At 41.6% G+C, this 18409-nt stretch overlaps 1 protein-coding gene across 1 annotated transcript in view; it reads left to right on the top strand.

The window, feature by feature from the left end:
* SEMA3D (semaphorin 3D) overlaps positions 1–18409 on the top strand; it is a 358213-nt gene that overhangs the window by 271664 nt on the left and 68140 nt on the right. Inside the window, exons 13-15 of the mRNA XM_069228712.1 lie at positions 7572–7660; positions 10342–10383; positions 14953–15110. Coding sequence (XP_069084813.1) covers positions 7572–7660; positions 10342–10383; positions 14953–15110 — 289 coding nt within the window. The remainder of the gene's footprint in view (positions 1–7571; positions 7661–10341; positions 10384–14952; positions 15111–18409) is intronic.

Here is an 18409-nt window from a genome sequence, read left to right as displayed (position 1 = left end):
ACCAGCTTGCCCATGCCCAGGCCGGCCCTGACCACCAGTGCAAAGGAAGGGAACAATCATAGCTCCCCCTCGGGATGGTAACGTTATGTAGTTTAAACTAGGACGAATATGTTCCTGTAACAACAAAGGCAGGAAAAAATACTTTTTTGACACCTAAATAATTCAGAACAGTTTGTATTGAAGAAAAGGGTCATAAGTTGACTTTAAAAAAAGAAATAACACAGCATTGCTGCAAGGTACAACATACTCAGCATGAAGTCTCTCTTCATCTGAACTACTTCAGTAGAGAAAGTACAAAACTAAGGAGCATATTTACTAAGATTTTATACCGTTTACATCACAAACATCAATGCAATTTTTGTTTACCTATTTACTTTTCAGCGCAAAACTTGTTTTGTGCTGGAAAGTACCCTGAAAGTAACGCAAAGCAGCACAAAGTGCTGCTTTGCGTTACTTAGCGCCAAGAGGCCGTTACATGGGTGGTACATGGATGTTTCCAATGCCTTTTGATGCCAAACCCTATTTACAAGCAAAAGTAGACATGATTTTGCACCAAAAGTTAACACCATGCAAAAGCAGGCGTTAAAAGGAGACATTTTTTATTTCACCTTTCTTTTCCAACTTTGCATGCGTGCTGCACTATGCAGCACACATACAACGTAGGAGAAGTTTTAGAGTGTGTCTATGCATTGTATTTTGTACAGGAAAGGCACCTTTCCAATACAAAACCTATGCTAGACTAACGCACACACAAAGGTGTGAGCGTGGCATACTGCAGCTAAAAAAAAGTGCCAACGCAAGGAAGAAGGTGGAGGAGAGGCATTTTTTTGTAAATAAGGCATTCTCCTGCTCTCGGCTTCTCACCTGGCCCGTGCAGCATTTTTCGCTGCTGCACTGCACTGCGAGACCAGTAAATCCGGGCTCAAGTACGTTAGTTGTTAAGTCCTCCAAAACCACTAGGGGGAGTGCTAGTATTATTAAACTAACAAGCACTTATTTTCGTGAGAAAAAACGACTGCCGCTTATTACGTGGCCTTTTAGAATTTTGCTGCGTTTTGAACTTTGCACGTAATAATTATTTTGTGCATAAATATCCTGCATAAAATAATTACCTAGTGAGTATTCGTTATGTTCTTCCCAGTAACACGTCTATGATTTTAAAATGCTTCTTTTTACGTTGTCAAAAATATAGCTCTGTCATTATGTGTACATTCACAAGGTTTTTTTTACAAAGCTTCATATTACCTTCTGATGAAAAAAACAAATTAAAAACTAATTGTATACACTGTTATAAATCTAACCAATGAATTTCCTAATTAAACATTAAGTAGACTTTATTTAAAATCCCATTTTGAACCACCAAAGCAAAGTTGTTTGAAGAGTCTGCTATTTTCAGACACATTGTAACAGCTCCCGGTTTAATTCCAACTCCACTTAGAACGTTTCTTGTTCATGCATTTACGTCATTTTGTTAACACCATGGGCATTTCTCATTTACTGAAATGAAGAGCATGGCCACAGATGTTTAACCCATACCCACCGTCGATCCTGAATCACACCTTCCAAAGGATGGCAGGCATGATCACTCGACTATGTCTCACCCCATGTCACTCCTTTCACAGCATGCATACCTGCAGCCACTCGAGAATATGTTGTCACCCATAACAGTTTCCACAAACGCTAAACTCACACTACTGTAACATAAACGACAAACTTTCTATTCCTCACATCTCTTGACATCACTACTCCTCAAGTACAACATCCGTCAATACATGAGCTCCGCTGCGGTCCATCAAGCACAGGAGAAAAAAACGTCCCACATAGGCCGCATAAAAATTCCACATCCATCCTATCAATCACAGTGTACTGTGTAGATCACCAACATATGTTCGTATCTTGTGAGGGTCATGAAATGCAATATAAATGTAACTACAATACAATAAAGAACAATTAAGCAAATTTGCTAAAAAGCACCACGCTGCAAATACATCAGTGATAAAAGACATGACAAACCAAAACATTCCCAACATCGATTCATGAGAAGCTCACAACGCTGATGATCCCCAAGCCCTGCGAATGACAGCAATGTTCGTTGATTATAGTTAAGGTTTGCCTATCTTTTTGTGGCAAGGGAATTCCAATTGTTACTTTGTGTACAATTACTTTGGGAGTCATTAGAGTGGAACTAGTACATCTGGAGTGCCTTTAAATTGTGACTTCTCAGGTAAATTGGTGAGTTAAAAAATAAATATATATATATATATATATATTTTACTGAAAAGCCAAAGGTTACAGGGACATTATAGTTTGGTTCAGATTTTACACGCACAAAACCACAGAAATTCAGCAGTTGTCGTTAGAAATATTTCAACTAACTATAACTCGTGGCCAAAGGTAACTATTCCTCGTGCTCCCACCATGCACAGTTTTTCCCCAATAATTTGTCTGCTAATGTTTCCTTTATATTTTTTGTTGATGGTATAAAAGTTGTCCTTAGTGCTGTATTATCTGGGGTAATTAGCAGTGCATGGGGAGGGTGCAAGTTATAGTTACCTTAGACCGTGAGTTATAATTACTTGAAATAAGTCTAACTATAACTGCTGCATTTCTCTGGTTTTGTGCGAGCAAATTCAGAACCTAACTGTAACGTTCCTGTATCCTTTGGTTTTTTAAGTGAATTTCTAGGTTTTGCTGTGCATGGGCTTTGGCCCGTGTGGCGGAAGTTGGCCACAGGACCTGTCTCTCTGGGTGTGAGAATAAGTGGGAGAGGGTGTCTCTGCGTGTGAGAGTGGGTATGAGAGTGTCTGTCTGGATTCGAGAGTGGGTGCGAGAGGGACAATGTGGGTGTGAGAGATTCTGTTTGGGAGTGAGAGTAGATGTGAGTTGGGGGTCCATGGGAGTGACATCGAGTGTGAGAGTGTCTCTGTGAGTGGGTGTGTGAGTGTCTGCGTGGGTCTGTGAGTGTGTGTGTTAGAGTCTGAGTAGGTCTCTGAGAGGGTATGTGAATGTATGAATGGGTCTGTGAGGGGGTGCATGAGTTTGTAAGTGGGTCTGTGAGTGAGTGCGTGAGTCTCTGAGTAGGTCTTTGAGTGGGTGCATGAGTGTCTGAGTGGTTCTTTGAGTGTGTGCTTGAGTCCCTGAGTGGGCCTGTGAGTGGGTGCATGGATCTTTGAGTGGTCTATGAGTGGATGTGTGAGTCTTTGAGTGGCTGCATGAGTGTCTAAGTGGGTCTGTGAGTGGGTGTGTTGATGTCTGAGTGGGTCGTGAGTGGGTGTGTGAGTCTCTAAGTGGGTCTTTGAATGGGTGCATGCAAGTTTGAGTTATGTCTGATTGCTGCTCTGAATGGGTGTGTGAGTGTATGGGTGTGTCAGTAGCTGTGTGAGTGACTCTGCCACAAAGCAACCTCACCTGCCATTTTACACAACAAAATTCTACAGCTTTGCATTCAACACCTACCCAAGTGGAGTTCCTTCTGCCTTTTTGAGTAAATGTCCAGTATGTATTCTACACTGCAGCTGTGTAGTGAACCACAAGGAAATGTCACCAGTGACCTTGTGTTTGTGTTGGCAAAATGATTGTTCTTGATGTCTGTTTCTCTAGAATTGTGTGATAACATGAATCCTCCTATAGAGAGGCCAATGAAACTACAAACATTTTAATCTCCACCAAACCAGGGTCCTTCCTCTTATCTATATGAAGTAAGTGTTTCTTTATTTTGGGGAAATGTCCTCATATTTCTTGACATCGAGAACATGCCATCAAAACTGGCAGGAAATGCATTCAGGGGCCCTTTGGGAAGCTGTACATTATCCTGGCAAAAGGCCGAAGACCTTTGCATAATAATTATGTGGACAGTGTGGGGCGAAGCGGGTGCAGCTTCCAGACGATTTGTACATTTGCATACTCATAGCAATTAAAAAAACATGCTATCTAGGGGAGGTGGACCCCATCCCCAAGGGCCCACCACTATTCAATGGGGGAGGGGGACCACGCAGCCCCTCACCCAGTTGATTTTGACTCCATGGACCCCATTCCCTGGGCCCAGCACTATTCAATAATGGATGGTGGCTGCACAGCCCATCTCCCCGTCTGATTTCAGCACTAGGAACCCATCCCCCTTGGCCCGTTCATGTCACCTGTGTGCCCTGTACATCCACTGTGCATGATGGGGACCACAGGGGAAGCCTCAAGGCCCCTGCTGTCCCAGCTGGCTCACGCTTGCTGTGGGAGCCAGCACTACTCTTGCACACATAGAGCTGCTAAACCTGCAGCTCCCTGTGTGCAAGATGGATCATTTCATCTCTTTCCCAGCCTTCAAGCCAGCAAGCAGTGAAAGAGATGAAACTTCTGCTTTCAGCAGGCGAGAATACTTTAACAGCTCTCACCCACTGGAAAATTAGTGTTTTCTCTGACTTGGCAGTAGCTGTCAAAGCTCCCACCAAGTCAGATCAAACATCTGTGTCCCAGTGATGGGCACCCTACTACAAATGCACATTTTGTCCTGCTGAGGAGTCAGTCCCACAGGACATGGGGGTTCTGCAGGACCCCCTTATTACAATACCCCTTTCTGCCCTGGGAAGGTGCTAGTCCAAGGGTTGCTGCATGGCCCTGCATAATATTTACATTAAACGCCAAGGAGGTGGAGGTCCCCGGGGCATAACTAAGCCCCCTGGAGGGGGCACCCCTCCATTTCTTTTTAAAAGGGCATCATGCCCCGCGACCTGGCCCACCCAGGGGGCCTAATTAAAAACAAGCACAGGAATCCTCACTCTTTTTTTTTCATTTTTACCGCAAGTTCTCTATTTTTGTTACTGTGTGGAAAATGTTTTAAATAAGCCCATGGAGGGGGCCTCTCTCCATTTTTTTTTAAAAAGACAGCATGCCTCTGGGACCTGGCCCACCCAGGGGCCTAATTACAAACAAGGACGGCAGACTGTGCTCGTTTTTTTGTTTTTTTTGTTGCCCCAAATTCACAATTTTTATTAATTTGAAGCAAGTGCTTTTTAAAAAAAAGATGCCTTTAGTCCTGCTTTTTGCCCTGCCGGGTCCCTCTGGGACCCAAAGAACAATGTTTGGGGGTCAAGGTATTCCTATCCTGGCCTATTTTCTTTTTTTAACGTTTTTGTGGGACAAGATGGCTGTCAACACTTCCCGGTTGAAGTGTTAGCGTCCAATCAGAGCTCTGCATTTCCCTGCACATGCTTGTTATTCTTCACGAAGACATTGCAGAGGAACCGTGGCCCTAGATATACAAATTTGAATTTCCTTTGATTTCTTAACAACTGCTGAAGAGAATTACATCAAATTATAAAAAGAACACTATGTGGAACAAAATCGAGCTTTCTGCCAAATTTGCTGTAATTCCACCTAGTGGTCCAGGCTGTAGTTGTGTTCAAAATGCCCATGGGAATTAATATGGGAAATTCACTTTTTTTGGCCTCGCCTCCTTTTTCTCAGCTCCCGTTTGACGGATCACCCCAAAATTTTCCATGTGCAACAAGATTTACTAGCACACTTTTTCATAAATTTCATGAAGATCTGTCAAATGGCACCAATGATATAGGCAACTTAAAAAACACTATTCACTCAGGGCCAGTACTGAACAATGGGTTAATACACACACATGCACACACCTTTACATATAGAATTTAAATTTAATAATTTGTAATTCATTGATTGAATAATTGTTTTTGATTCTGATCAAGCTCACATTTATTGCTCTTGCTATCAACTTTACTCATTCACAAAGGCATAGGAACATTTTGCTCATTTTTATGGAATGGTAGATTGAGATGGTGCAGTGCAATTCCCTGGGACATAAGGTGGCTGTGAGGGAGCAGGGACATCCAGGATACAACCAAACTTGTGCTAGGTTTGACCACAACTTGATGCGAAGTACCTATTGATGGCCTGAAAAAAGTCACTGTTTACTCAACTTTCTTTCTAAACTTGTCACACTATAATTAATTTCTGTCTCTCCGCTTATTCACAGGCCTTAATAAAAATACATATGTGATCTGTTTGTTACATAATGTAGGCAAATTTTGCTATTAAAAAGTAATGTTTATCTTTAAAGTTCTTCTCCGTGGTAAGTGGTGGTGCACAAAGGGACCTATATATCCATCCCTATGGGTGGGCTACAGACTCTAGGGTTGGTGAATCTGGAGACATAATTGCACAAATTTGGGGTCATATTTACAAGATAGTGGCGCATCAGCTCTGATGCACCACTTTTCTTGCGTCGCTCTGCGCCCCTAATGTCATCACAGCAGCGCTGTATTTATTATACAATGCACCATGGCGCATGTTAGCACAATTGCGTTATATTTTATGATGCTATTGTGGCGCTTTGCTGGATTAGCACCATAAACTATGGCCCTGGGCCAGCAAAGCAAAGGGAGGCCCATATGTCATTATGGGAGTGTCACTTTAACCTGCCCTAAGGAAAAAGAAAATGGTGCAGTGAAATCTTGTAAATTTCACTGTGCCCTTTTTTTGGGCCTCTCTGTGTGAGAACGCCCCCCTTGCATACATTATACCTGTCACAGGTAAAATGTTGTGCAATGGGTTACTAAGTGGTACAATGCATGCAATATGGTGCACAGTGGGGGCCTCATTATGGTAAAAATAATGACGTTAGGGCAGCAAAAGGAGGTGCAACGAGGGGCTTGTAAATATGCCCCTTGTTTTTCTACACAGAGCTTCGTACCAAGGTTTTGCCCTTTCATGGGTTCCATTAAAAGTATTGAAGTAACGGTGGACAGAATTTGCAATAATGGATGGTAGCTCCCTGTGTGATAACATGGATTACAAACTGTTTTTTTTCTGGAATGGGAAACAACAGGTGGGTTTGAGAATAATGGGTTCATTTTTGCATATTTTTGCCCCTTTTGCAGTAAAGAACGGGCCCAAATCTGCTGCCACTTACCACCTGCAATGATTAAGTGGTAATTTAAGTGGGGCTTTTTTTGTTTTGAGGGTGCGAGAGGAAAGGTAAGGCAGGTTACTTTCTTCTTCAGCTTGGAGGAACCTCAACTTCCTGTATTCAGAAGGATGAGGATGCAGAGGTGTGAGGCTCAGCAGTAGATTCAAGGAGGTCTGCAGGTCTGGTTGCTCCAGGAGAGTCTGAAGTTTGCAGGGCTGATAATTCCAGGCCCTGAGAGATAGGTAAATGGCCCTCGTTAGTATGCTTCCTCCCCCAGAGGTCATACCTCTTTGAGACACCCTTAATGGGGGGTTAAGTGCTATAAATATCAAAGGTTATTTTTACTCAAGATAAGGCAATTCAATGTACTCAGATAAGAAGGCTGGGTTGCCATTGTCAGGCTTCAAACTCACAACCTGCAAACTCCAATCATTTCACTAACTTAACAACCTAACGGCTTATTAAATGACAAGTAAAAAAAAAGTATCAGCTATCTTTTACGTTTGATGAAGGATAGGATGCGTGTCCTTATTGCTTATGACAACATTTCTGGCAAAGAGAGGAGACATACAGTAACCTATGTTTGCACCTACTTATAGATGGCATAGGGACGCCTCTAATAGCATTCCTCTCTGCTGTGTTTCAGACACGGGGACAGTGCTGAAGGTCATCAGCATTTACAAAGAGAACCTGGCTCTGGAGGAGGTGGTTCTGGAGGAGTTAGAAGTGTTCACGGTAAGTTACTGAAAGCTAAACGTGCTTGCCATGCGGGCAGAAAAAGTGGGTGGGCGGGTTAGGGTGTGTGTGGGGGGCTGGGAGGATTAGCATACGTCTGCTGTAGTCGCTACATGTCCAGTGTTGTTTTAAAACAGGGACCAATCCTGATCAGGGATGTTAACATTTTCCTTTCGGAATGCGCACACGGTGTTTATAAACACAGTTTAGTGCATTTCAAGATTCCTTTGTCTGAAAAATATCATCCAGATTCTGAGTCCTGCCAGGACCCCGCCACACAATTGCAGTTCTGTGTTCACGTCTCAGCCGCCTGTCCCAATTTATTCTTTGAACCTCAGCAAATATGATTTGCCCCCGCCGAAGATGCCTTCTCGTTAGAGCAGAGCAGAAGTGACCTTGTGAAAAGGCTGCTGTGTGAATCTCTTTCAGATGGCTGCTTCTGAGAGATAGCGTATCATATCTTCTCAACAGTAGGTTAGAAGGTTACCCCGGTAATTGATCCGTTCTGTATGCTGAATCAGCGAGTCTAAAAGCAGAGCTGCATGCACAATATCTAGCATTGTCAGAATATGAGTTACTCCCGGCTCCTGACAGTCTATCAGAGGCCTACTCCACTTCACAATACATATTTTCTCAGCGCAGTAGAAAGTACATGCATTCCCCACTGTGACTCTGTTCTCTGTGTGCTGAAGAATAATTTCAATGCATTCCAGGAGAATTTTATTGAAATCAAAGCAGACTTTACTCTTGGCGGGTGCCTTCTGCGTGCTTAGGCGTTTTTCGAGTTATGCATTTGATAATGCCACTGCAGCCATAACAGTGATAGCCCCTACGTTCTAGACCAGTGGTTCCCAACCTGTGGTTCAGGGACCCCTGGGGGTCCGCGAAGCCTCCTCAGGGGATCCGCGGGTGCTTAGAACATTTAATAATATCAACAGATGAGGTCCCCAACCCACAGTAATGACTCATTGGGGGTCCCCAGATTCCAATAATGATTCAGAGGGTGTCCCCTGGTTTTCACTACAGATAAGGTGGAGGTCCACAGAAGTCAAAAGGTTGGATACCACTGTTCTAGACGTCTTCAAGGTACGGATTTGAATTTCTTGAGGAGAAACTGTTCAAATAGTGTCACATTTTGATCATAATTTTGTGAAGTTTGAAAAGGCTGATAGCTACAGTTTAGGTGACATATGTATATGTCATGTGTGCTTATTTGTGTTCATTGTCTATGCATCTATCCATCCATCTATCTGCAGTATCTATTTGTCTGTCTTCCTTCTGTGGGTCACTCTTATACTTATGTCTGTATGTATACAACTTTGCTAGCATTATCACATGTCTGCTTGTCTGTCTATCTGTCTATCTACCTGTCTGCTTTTGTGATTATCTACTCAGGGCCGGCTTTAGGGTGGTGCGACCTGTGCAGCTGCACTGGGTACTGACCTGGAGTGGGGCTCTGACCTCATGAAGGGCACACTGTTTAGCATAATTTACAATTTAAAAGCACCTGTTGCAGACTTCCTTGTGCATCCAGCTTTCGGGCAGCAATAAGAAGGTCAAGATAACTCATGTGAATAACGTTCATGCTAGAGAGAGAGAGAGATCATTTGGCTAGCTGCAGTTTTGACTCCAAATAAGTAGTGCAAAGGGTTATTATGTCTCCCCAAAGAACAGATCTGGATTTTATGCTGATATCTGAGTAGATTAGTGAAGCCAGCATTTACCGGCATTTTAAAGCAAATAAAATGTATGTGAGAGAAGACCTATGGAGAGATCAGGGGCACTTTGCCAGGTAGTAGTGAGGAAATCCAAAGAGAAGGTCATTGGGTGGGGGCACCAAAAAAGTTTGCTGCACCTCGCCACTAGCACTAAAGCAAGGCCTGCATGTACCGACCTTCTTTCCATGCTGCCTCTCCTTTTGTCTGTATTTATATACATTTGTCTTCCTGTCAGTCTGTCTGGCAGCCAATACAGGTGTTCATCTGCCTGTCTACCTATCTGTGCATCTATCTATTTGCCTATCAACCTGTCTTATCACCTCTTTCTAAACAACTAATAAACAGGTTGGTAAAATGACTATATGAGTCCGGGGCAACAAACTGTGAATGTTGACTTTGGTAGAGATTCTTCAGGATCCAAAAGCAGTGCAGCACATAGACGCAGGTTCAAGACTAGCTGTGGATGAGCGTGTCTTCTACTTACTGTGTAGTATCACACATCTGCACTGCTCCAGAGTGGTCCCTAACACTGAAGTACGAGTTCAGATGCAAATATGTACATTGATCGGCTCAAGCAATATATAATAATATTCTTATAATTCGTAATGCCTTGCTGCATTCAAACCTCGATTGTTAAGCAATGCACAGTAAACTGTTGCTTTTTCAATAAGATTTTAATGTCATCTGGTTTGTCACCTTGTGTTCCATCTTTTGAACAATTTTTGAATTGCCACTTCTGGTGTAACATTTCGAAACAATTAGGTGCAAGCGTTTCCTACTGTGGTAGCAGGCCCAGATGATCTGCTCCTTTTACTAGTGCATGGGTCACGTTCTTTCGCTAGGTCAGCACATTGCAATATCACTGCGCATGCATGCATGATAGTACTGCAAGGAAGATTGAATGGAAAACAGCACTAAAATGATAGTGAGATATTGCTTCAGTGATTATCTTTGCTCTTTCAGCCTCCATCATCAATTACAAATATGGAAATATCGCTAAAGCAGGTAAAGTGCACGGTTTATAATCCATAACTAATGCATTATTATGTCATGTTTTTCACCAGTTTTCTAGTTGCTCGTAAAAAGTAATGAAAAAACAAAGTATTTTCTAAAATGAATGTACTACAAACAGAAAACGTTCGTTCTAAAGACTGAATACCTAATGACACGAGAAAAAATTCATATGAAATGCTTTCTCCAAATGAACATGGTCCATTAATAAATGGAGTGGGCGCTGACATTTACCTAGAATGCTGTAGAACATTTAAGATGAGCCATGCTAGTTCATAACAGTTTATTTGGATATTGTAATTAATTACGTGCAAATTAGATGTTGTCGTGGCTAACAGGCTGGAATAATCATGCGACATATTGACACGAGTAGGTTTGATTGAATTTGACTTGCCAAGCAATATACTACGCCTGGCTATGCAATTAACACATGCAACTTTGAAGCGCAAATAAATTGTGTAATAAAAACAAAATGAAATGCCGTTCATGTTTCTTTCAAATAAAGTTCAGAAAATAAAAATCTGGATTTTTTAAACCATAAGACACACTAGAGAGCATAAAATATGCACCCATTATACTATCATTAAGTCTGCTAAGGCTGGAGTTACTGATAGCAGGGACATTAATACATCTAGCGGGTGGAAATAATAGGGCCCTAATCAACCTCTTAATAATTAGAAATCTCCAGGGAAATTAACAATTTCAGTCCCATTTCCCATGGTTATTTCTCATTGTCCAAAATCTCTGGGTAACATGCACAGGGCCCACAAATGTACTGCTGACCCCGTAATCCAATCAGCTGTTTAAGGGATCTACAGGCCCTATTGAAAGAGCCTTGTAATCTCCCTATGGCTTACTCAAGACTGAAAACAAAAAAAATCAGACAAACAGTGGGAAGTAGAAAAGAAGCTAGAAGAGTTTCTAATTCTTTGCATAAGCCAAAAGTCTTCTTTCTTTACTGGTTAGATTCGAGCACTGCATCATAACTGTGTACAGTGAAAAATGTAATTGTCTTTTCCTTGTATGCGGTATTGGGTGTTGTGGTAACGTTTTCAGGAGTGCCAGGACACACAGAGGTTACTGTGCTCAAATAATACAAACATTTGCAATACCACGGATCTCGCATTTGCTCGAGTTAGAGCTATTAGCATTGTAAACTCCTAACCGGACTATTCTTGCCACGTAAATTGAAAATGAAAAGTAAAACAGTTTCACATAAGCGAGACGATTCACAGTGCCACGTCCACCATGAGCATCAGTGTGAAGAGACACACAAAAGAAAAAAGAAGTTTGCTTGCAGTCAAACTTATCAACAAAAGTTCAATTAGGCGGGTAACAGAGCCGATAGCCAAGGTGGTAACAAAACCTCCCCAAGGAAGGACAAATGTAAGCCATTTACCAATGTCATTAAAGGATTTTTGAACGGCAAGACCACGAACAAGTGGTAGTGATGGATGCGATGTGGGCATTGTTAAAAGCCCAAATACATACCAACACGTTGGAAAAACAGCGCTTGCGCGCTGCTATTCTCGACCTAAAAAATTAGAGCCTTGTAGCATGGATGTCCTGGGGTTTTAACTTCCTTTTGGACCAGAGCTGAGCATCAGGTACATCCCTTTAGCAGTTGTGTAAATGTGTTACCACCATCCAGATGTGAGTCCAAGGGCTTGAACAGTAGTTCTCAATTCCGTTTCTGTACGAAAGCGACTAACTTTCTTTAGAAGAGAGCTGGAGTTTGTCAGACTCTCTATTTTTTGGCAATGTGTTCCATGAGGATGAAGTCGGTTTCCAGGGTGAATCCAAGTGACATTACCCTCAGGGTAGTGAAGTCAAGCAGTCAAAGAGTTACTTATGGAAGGGGTATAAGGTATAAACTCAAAACACAGTTAAACACATAATCATGATTATTCAAACATTGCCCAGGTAGTACTTTTAGATGATATCATAAATACTTTACTTCCATATACAAGTCCCTTCTTTGCCGGTGGTTTATGATGGTAGCACTGTCATGTAACTGCTGGTGGAGACAGCGTGCAGGAGGCCCATAGGGGCCTCTGCACTGCCCATGCACTTGGTGTGGGCATTGCAGGGGCCCTCCTGGCCAGCCTCGTCACGATGTTCACTGTCTGCTTTGCAGACAGTGAACATCGCAAGCTAGGTTGCCTCCAGGGCGGCCCCCTTCCCGTGGGCCCCATTAACAGTTACCCACTGTGACAGTTGGTGGAAGCAGTGTTTCCACCCACTGGCCCAGCGGGAAACGGCCTACAACATTGATGCTGGCTCATAGTAGAGCCGGGGCAATGCTGGTGCTGCTGGCGGTCCGACCATGACGTTACCACCAGGGTCGTAATGTGGCTGTCGGACTGCCACATTGGCGGTGGTCTGACAGCCACTGCAAACCTGGCGGTTTCAAGACCGCTAAGGTCGTAATGAGTCCCAATGTGTGTGTGCGTGCACATGCGCATGCATCAGGCAGAATGGGCATGTAAATATCCAGGGTGAAATCTGACTGATACCTTACGCACCCAAATAAGGGAGCCTGCACCCAACTATTTACTACATAATACATTTTTAGGCGGGTGAAACAGCCCAAACGCCCCCAGAAGCTCTGCCCCTGCTCAATAGATGAGCTAAATATTCCAGGGCCACAAAAGTAATATTATGATGGGTTGGAGAAATTGAAGAATGCAGCTAAATTATGATGTCTAAAAAGCATGTTGTGATTGTTTCACTAACCTAGTATGGCAAAAACACATAGGATAGATTTATGAAAAGTGGCACTGCACCTAGTACATTGCTACTTTTCTTGGGCCCCTTAGTGCCACCTAACACCACCATGTGTGTGCCGTATTTAAAATATGGCACACCATAGTGGTAGAAAGGGGTACTAGCATCATAATGTTTTATGCTAGTCCAGTGCTTTGCAGGTTTAGGGTAAAACATATTTGGCATTAATCCTGCAAAGCACCCAGAGGCCCATTGAAACCAATGGAAACCTCCTTTTAACGCCTGCTGTGAGTAGGCATTAAAGCTGCCCAAAAAATGGCGCAAGGAAATCTCTTATATTTTCCTGTGCCATTTTCTTGGCCCCTCTAACAGGGAAACGCCAATCATTGTGCCACTTTGTAAATATGGCACTGCGTTTTTGGCCTTCTGATGCCACATTAGCGTCAACAAAAATTACGCTAATGTGGTGCTAGAATGGCTTAGGGCCCTCATAAATCGGTGCCACAGTGTTCAATGATCAGCTGCAACACACCATGTAATTTTGCACTTTGCTAATTTTAAAATACCACAGTCTCCTTTGGAAAACAGGCATGTTGAAGTTGCTATATTAGGAGAGGTAGAGTGTTCTTACCATTGCAATTTGGTTCTGCTTCCTTAATATTTTAATGGAATCTATATGAGAGCATATATTTCATATTATTATTTTTGATCCCAAAAATTTGACTCAGAAAAAGTGATGACCAATCTGTGTATTATTTCCTATTCAATATTCTCACCTTTAAACATCCAATAAAATATGACCAGCATCCTTTTTTACTCTACCCTTCCTACTTATCACTCTTTCCTAACAATATACCTCGGCTCCATAATGCCTTTGAATCTTGAAAGATACATAATGACGACATCAGTAAAGTTGTTGGAATGGAAGATAATCATCCTAGCATCTGCGTATTCTGCTTAAAAAATCTGAAGCTCAATCACTTCGAGAAATCAATCAGAATTCTACTCAGGGTTGTCTCCATCACACATTACTCAATAAATGCCAAAACTGTGTAGCAAATGGACCTAGCAATGATAACCAATTGCTAGGTCGGGATGTAGTGATCAGTAATGTAAACGTTTAACTTCACCACTGCCCATCTATCTTTCCATACATTAATCACACTTTCCAAAGCACACTTCCCAAAGTCACCTGGAGCAAGTATTAGTTGGTCTGTGCCTCCCATCTCCACCCACTTAAGAGCATAATACGGACATTCCCCCTATACATTTCAACAGAAACAGTGAGGTGATTTGAAGTAGATACCAAAAACAAACATTGAAAAGAGCCCCTTTATTGTTACTGTTGTCACTGCTGGACCCCCTAACATCTTTCAACAATCTCAGTACAAGCTAACAAATCACAGTAGCACCTCAAGGCAATATCAATTGTAAAATACTTCAGTAATTTTAATGGTGCTCCGAAAGTCAAAGTTCAGAGGAGATGTTTATTCAAAGCATTTGTAATAATTACTATTTTCACCAGTACAAATAGTAATAAAAAAATAAGCAAGAATGCAGAATGTTAAGAAACAATGCATATTTTATCTTACACAAAGCCCGGATACTGAGAGCACTATCTAGCATGCCATTAGCATTACTCTTAAACAGACCAGGTATCATGACAGATTTACCATGCTCTATTCCATGTTACCAATTTAAAAAGGACTATGCCATGTCTCGCTTCATAAAATAGAATACATTTCCGTGGACAGCCACTATAGATGCACATGATACCTACATCAAGCCAGAATGGTGGACTGAAATGTAATGTCGACATGTTCCCGTGTTTTTCAGCAAATGTTATACGTTACTTCCAAAGATGGGTTTGTCCAACTCGCTCTGCATAGGTGTGATGCATATGGTAGTGCTTGCACAGACTGCTGCCTGGCCAGGGACCCGTACTGTGCATGGGATGGACACTTCTGCTCTAGATATGTTCCAACATCAAAGAGGTAAGTCATAAAGTGCTGGTGTCATACCTCTATGGAACCTCTGTTAAATGATTGCAGTATTGGCCCCACATTTTTTATATTCCATCATGTAGGTTCACTTTACTTTGTTTGGATAAATGGTTTCTAACTAAGGGCCTAATTACGACCTTGGTGGGTGGGATACTCCGTCACTCCGTATTACATGTTCCATTGTATTCTATGATCGTAATAAGGCCCTAAATGTCAAGTTAACTAAACATCACCTGATAATAGAGGTCTTTGGATTTTGTCCATAGGCCTTACATTGAAAATATAATTATACTTCTTTTAAGACTTCTCAATTATTTATGGTACTATTACATTTATAGGATTGTCATTTTTTCTTCATCTTTTCTATAGCTATGTATGTAGAAATCAAACTTAAGGTGGTCATACAGATTTTGGAGTAGCAGGAGTGCTGTTGTAAATCAGCATTGCTCCTGCCCTATCAAACGTGTAGTTCCCCCATTCTTTTTGAGTGAAAGGAATCACTGGATCTAAACCACTGTCGCCTAAATTGGCTCTACAAGCAGAAACCTTACCCTAGGAGTCTATCCTTCAGTGGGTCACTAGGTTACAGTGGTTTACACTCACCCTACTTAGTGTGAGGTGAACATCATTTGTTTACCCCACCAAGACTCCATGCAAGGCATGGCAGTCCCAGGTAGGGTAAACACACAATGGTCTCCACGTGAAGTGAGAAAAACTCCAGTGGAGCTGCCAAAATGGTAGCTCCACTGAAATTATGGAGATTCCCCATCTGTCTGGCAGAGATGTCTATCATCAGCACTTTTGCTCCAAAAGTGAAAATACAGGAGCAATGCAGTATTAGAAATAAAGACATACACAAACTTTAACACCCAGTTATATATTTTATTCGCAGATCCACCTTTCTGCTGCTTTTTAACTTTTCCGATATTGTTCATTTACATGTTCTCCGAGCGTTCCGACACCTGGGCATGTGGATGCTTAAAAAGCAAACTTCTTATTTAGCAAAATTCTATGTGTCTGCCAATTGTTTTTAATCTGAAAATGCGAAATGTATACTTGGAGGGGAGGGGGGTTTCCCAGTAGAGTATGGAAAATTTGTTGTCACATCTCTAATACAATGATGTTGTAAATGTGCCCCTGGCTAACACTGTCACACAAATTCTACTTCATGCATGGTGGACACAGAAGAATATCTAAAGGCAGTAAGGTACTGTCAGGCTAGGTTTTCCCTGGCAAGTAGTTACAGGAGACTCTTTGGCTGCCCCTAGCAGTCAGTGGCAATACCGAGTCCACTGCAATAAGCTGACCCCACCTAATTTTCTTTGCCTCTAAAGGTAGAATTGGGCGAGCGGCCATGGGGTCCCATTGTTGAGTATTAGGGGCTGGATCCAGTTTTGGTACAATACAATACATTATGGAAGTGCAATCAGAGTAGTGTGATGATGCAACACTTTAATGTTCAGGTAATATATAAAATGTATGTAAAAAGTGGGCAAATTAGTGAGAATACACACATTTCAATAGAAAACACTATATTAGAGTAATTACAGTGTAAACTTGTAATTGTGCAGTGAGAATGCTAATGCAGATACCAGTAAAAAACATAAAGCAGATCTTAAAAACCCTATGCAGTGATGAAATGATGGACGACAGTTGCATTATCTATACATTGGTTACCAAGTTCCAATGATTTGTGAAGCTCTAATGTTTACAGATCTCAGAACACTCCTGGGACCGAAGTGCACAGAATCAGATACAATGCATTTTACATACTGATAAAACAAGGTTCTCAAACAGGTAATTTGTGTAAAGCTTCAAAGAAGATTGCAGCTACAATAGAGGGTTGCAATCTTCTTGACAGGATACTTTGCACCTCTGTAATATTCACTAATCTTTATGACCATAAAACTTTGCCAAAATGTAAAATATTATTAAGCTAATGAAAAAGGCCAGGCAGGGTCACCAGCAGCTCACTTATACTGATTCTTTGCTAAACAGTGACTGTATCACTGCTCCCCTTTACACCTGTGATGTGTGAGCACAAATTACAGAATTAAAAGAATATTCAGGTTACCTTCCACAGTGATTGACATCTTGATAATCTACAATGCTCTCCTTTTCTGGATTAAATAATCTTCTCAGAGCAACTTGAACTTGAGTGTCTAAATACTTTCCCCTAATGATATTGGCCTGCTGTGAATGGACTGAAACACCATTGACATGTACAATTAAATTTGGGATAGAAAGCACCATTTATTATTTCTGATTGTCCGTATAGGAGTTCTGTTCGCCTTTAGCGTCCTATTCATTTGGGTCATACTTTTGTAAATATACAGTGTGTTCACCACATCTTGCCCTTAAGATATTTTAGAGGGACACACACTGAACATCCTGCCTTATCCCCAGTAACTATTCCTGGCATTATATTAAATTACACCTATAACCTTGGAATGTTGGAATGCATCTCAACCCAAAGTGGTGCAAGCATATAGCTATTTAACCTACATGACTTATCCAACAAAAAGAAGCTACACTCAAGGTGTCATTAACAGAAGCATCTCCAAAGCTGTTTCCCAGAGGAACAGGGCTTCTGGGGGTCTGGCAGTATGGGTGAATGTATGGTTGAAGTATCATCTCAAGTCTACAAACACCCACTCAAGAAATTTACAACACACTGAATTAACATTTCCCTCAGGCCAATGTCCTTCAATAATATTCAGTGTCTATAATTGGGCGCATCTCAAATGGAACAAAATTCAAATTCAATACTTTGAAGATATTAGGCCACGTTTGGTGCCCAAGGACATAAAGGATCATGTAGATTCCTCCACCTTGATAACAGGAGGAGATTGTAATGCAAGGTTTGAATCTATTGCTGATTTGTCTGTAGGGCAAGAGGATGAGATCTTGGGCATTCCATCCACCCAACTAACACCTAGTAAATGTCCTACTAAAGGTGTTCAACAACTACCTCTGATGATTATCACGAATAGCGTAACAGACACCAATAGAAGAACACAGTCTGCCATTCATAATGTATCTATGACCCAAAAAAATATCTTAGTTTCATTGATTACATATTTGGGAAACAATCCTGTTAGACATTCTGTGAAAATGGATACAAAGATAGAAAGTGATCATACCCCTCTTATACTTCTTTCAATGTAGGTTATTTATTCGAAACATGGAACCACTGGGGTAAGCAAGAATGCCCTAGAATTCAAAACACAGATAACAGGGAAAAATGAAAATGGGATAATGCTACTCTAAGATATTGGTTACTTGAATTG

The sequence above is a fragment of the Pleurodeles waltl genome, chromosome 4_1 (genome assembly GCF_031143425.1).
Source record: "Pleurodeles waltl isolate 20211129_DDA chromosome 4_1, aPleWal1.hap1.20221129, whole genome shotgun sequence".
Taxonomy (NCBI): domain Eukaryota; kingdom Metazoa; phylum Chordata; class Amphibia; order Caudata; family Salamandridae; genus Pleurodeles; species Pleurodeles waltl.
The sequence above is the reverse complement of the archived record's forward strand: the minus strand, read 5'-3'. Positions and strand labels throughout refer to the sequence as shown.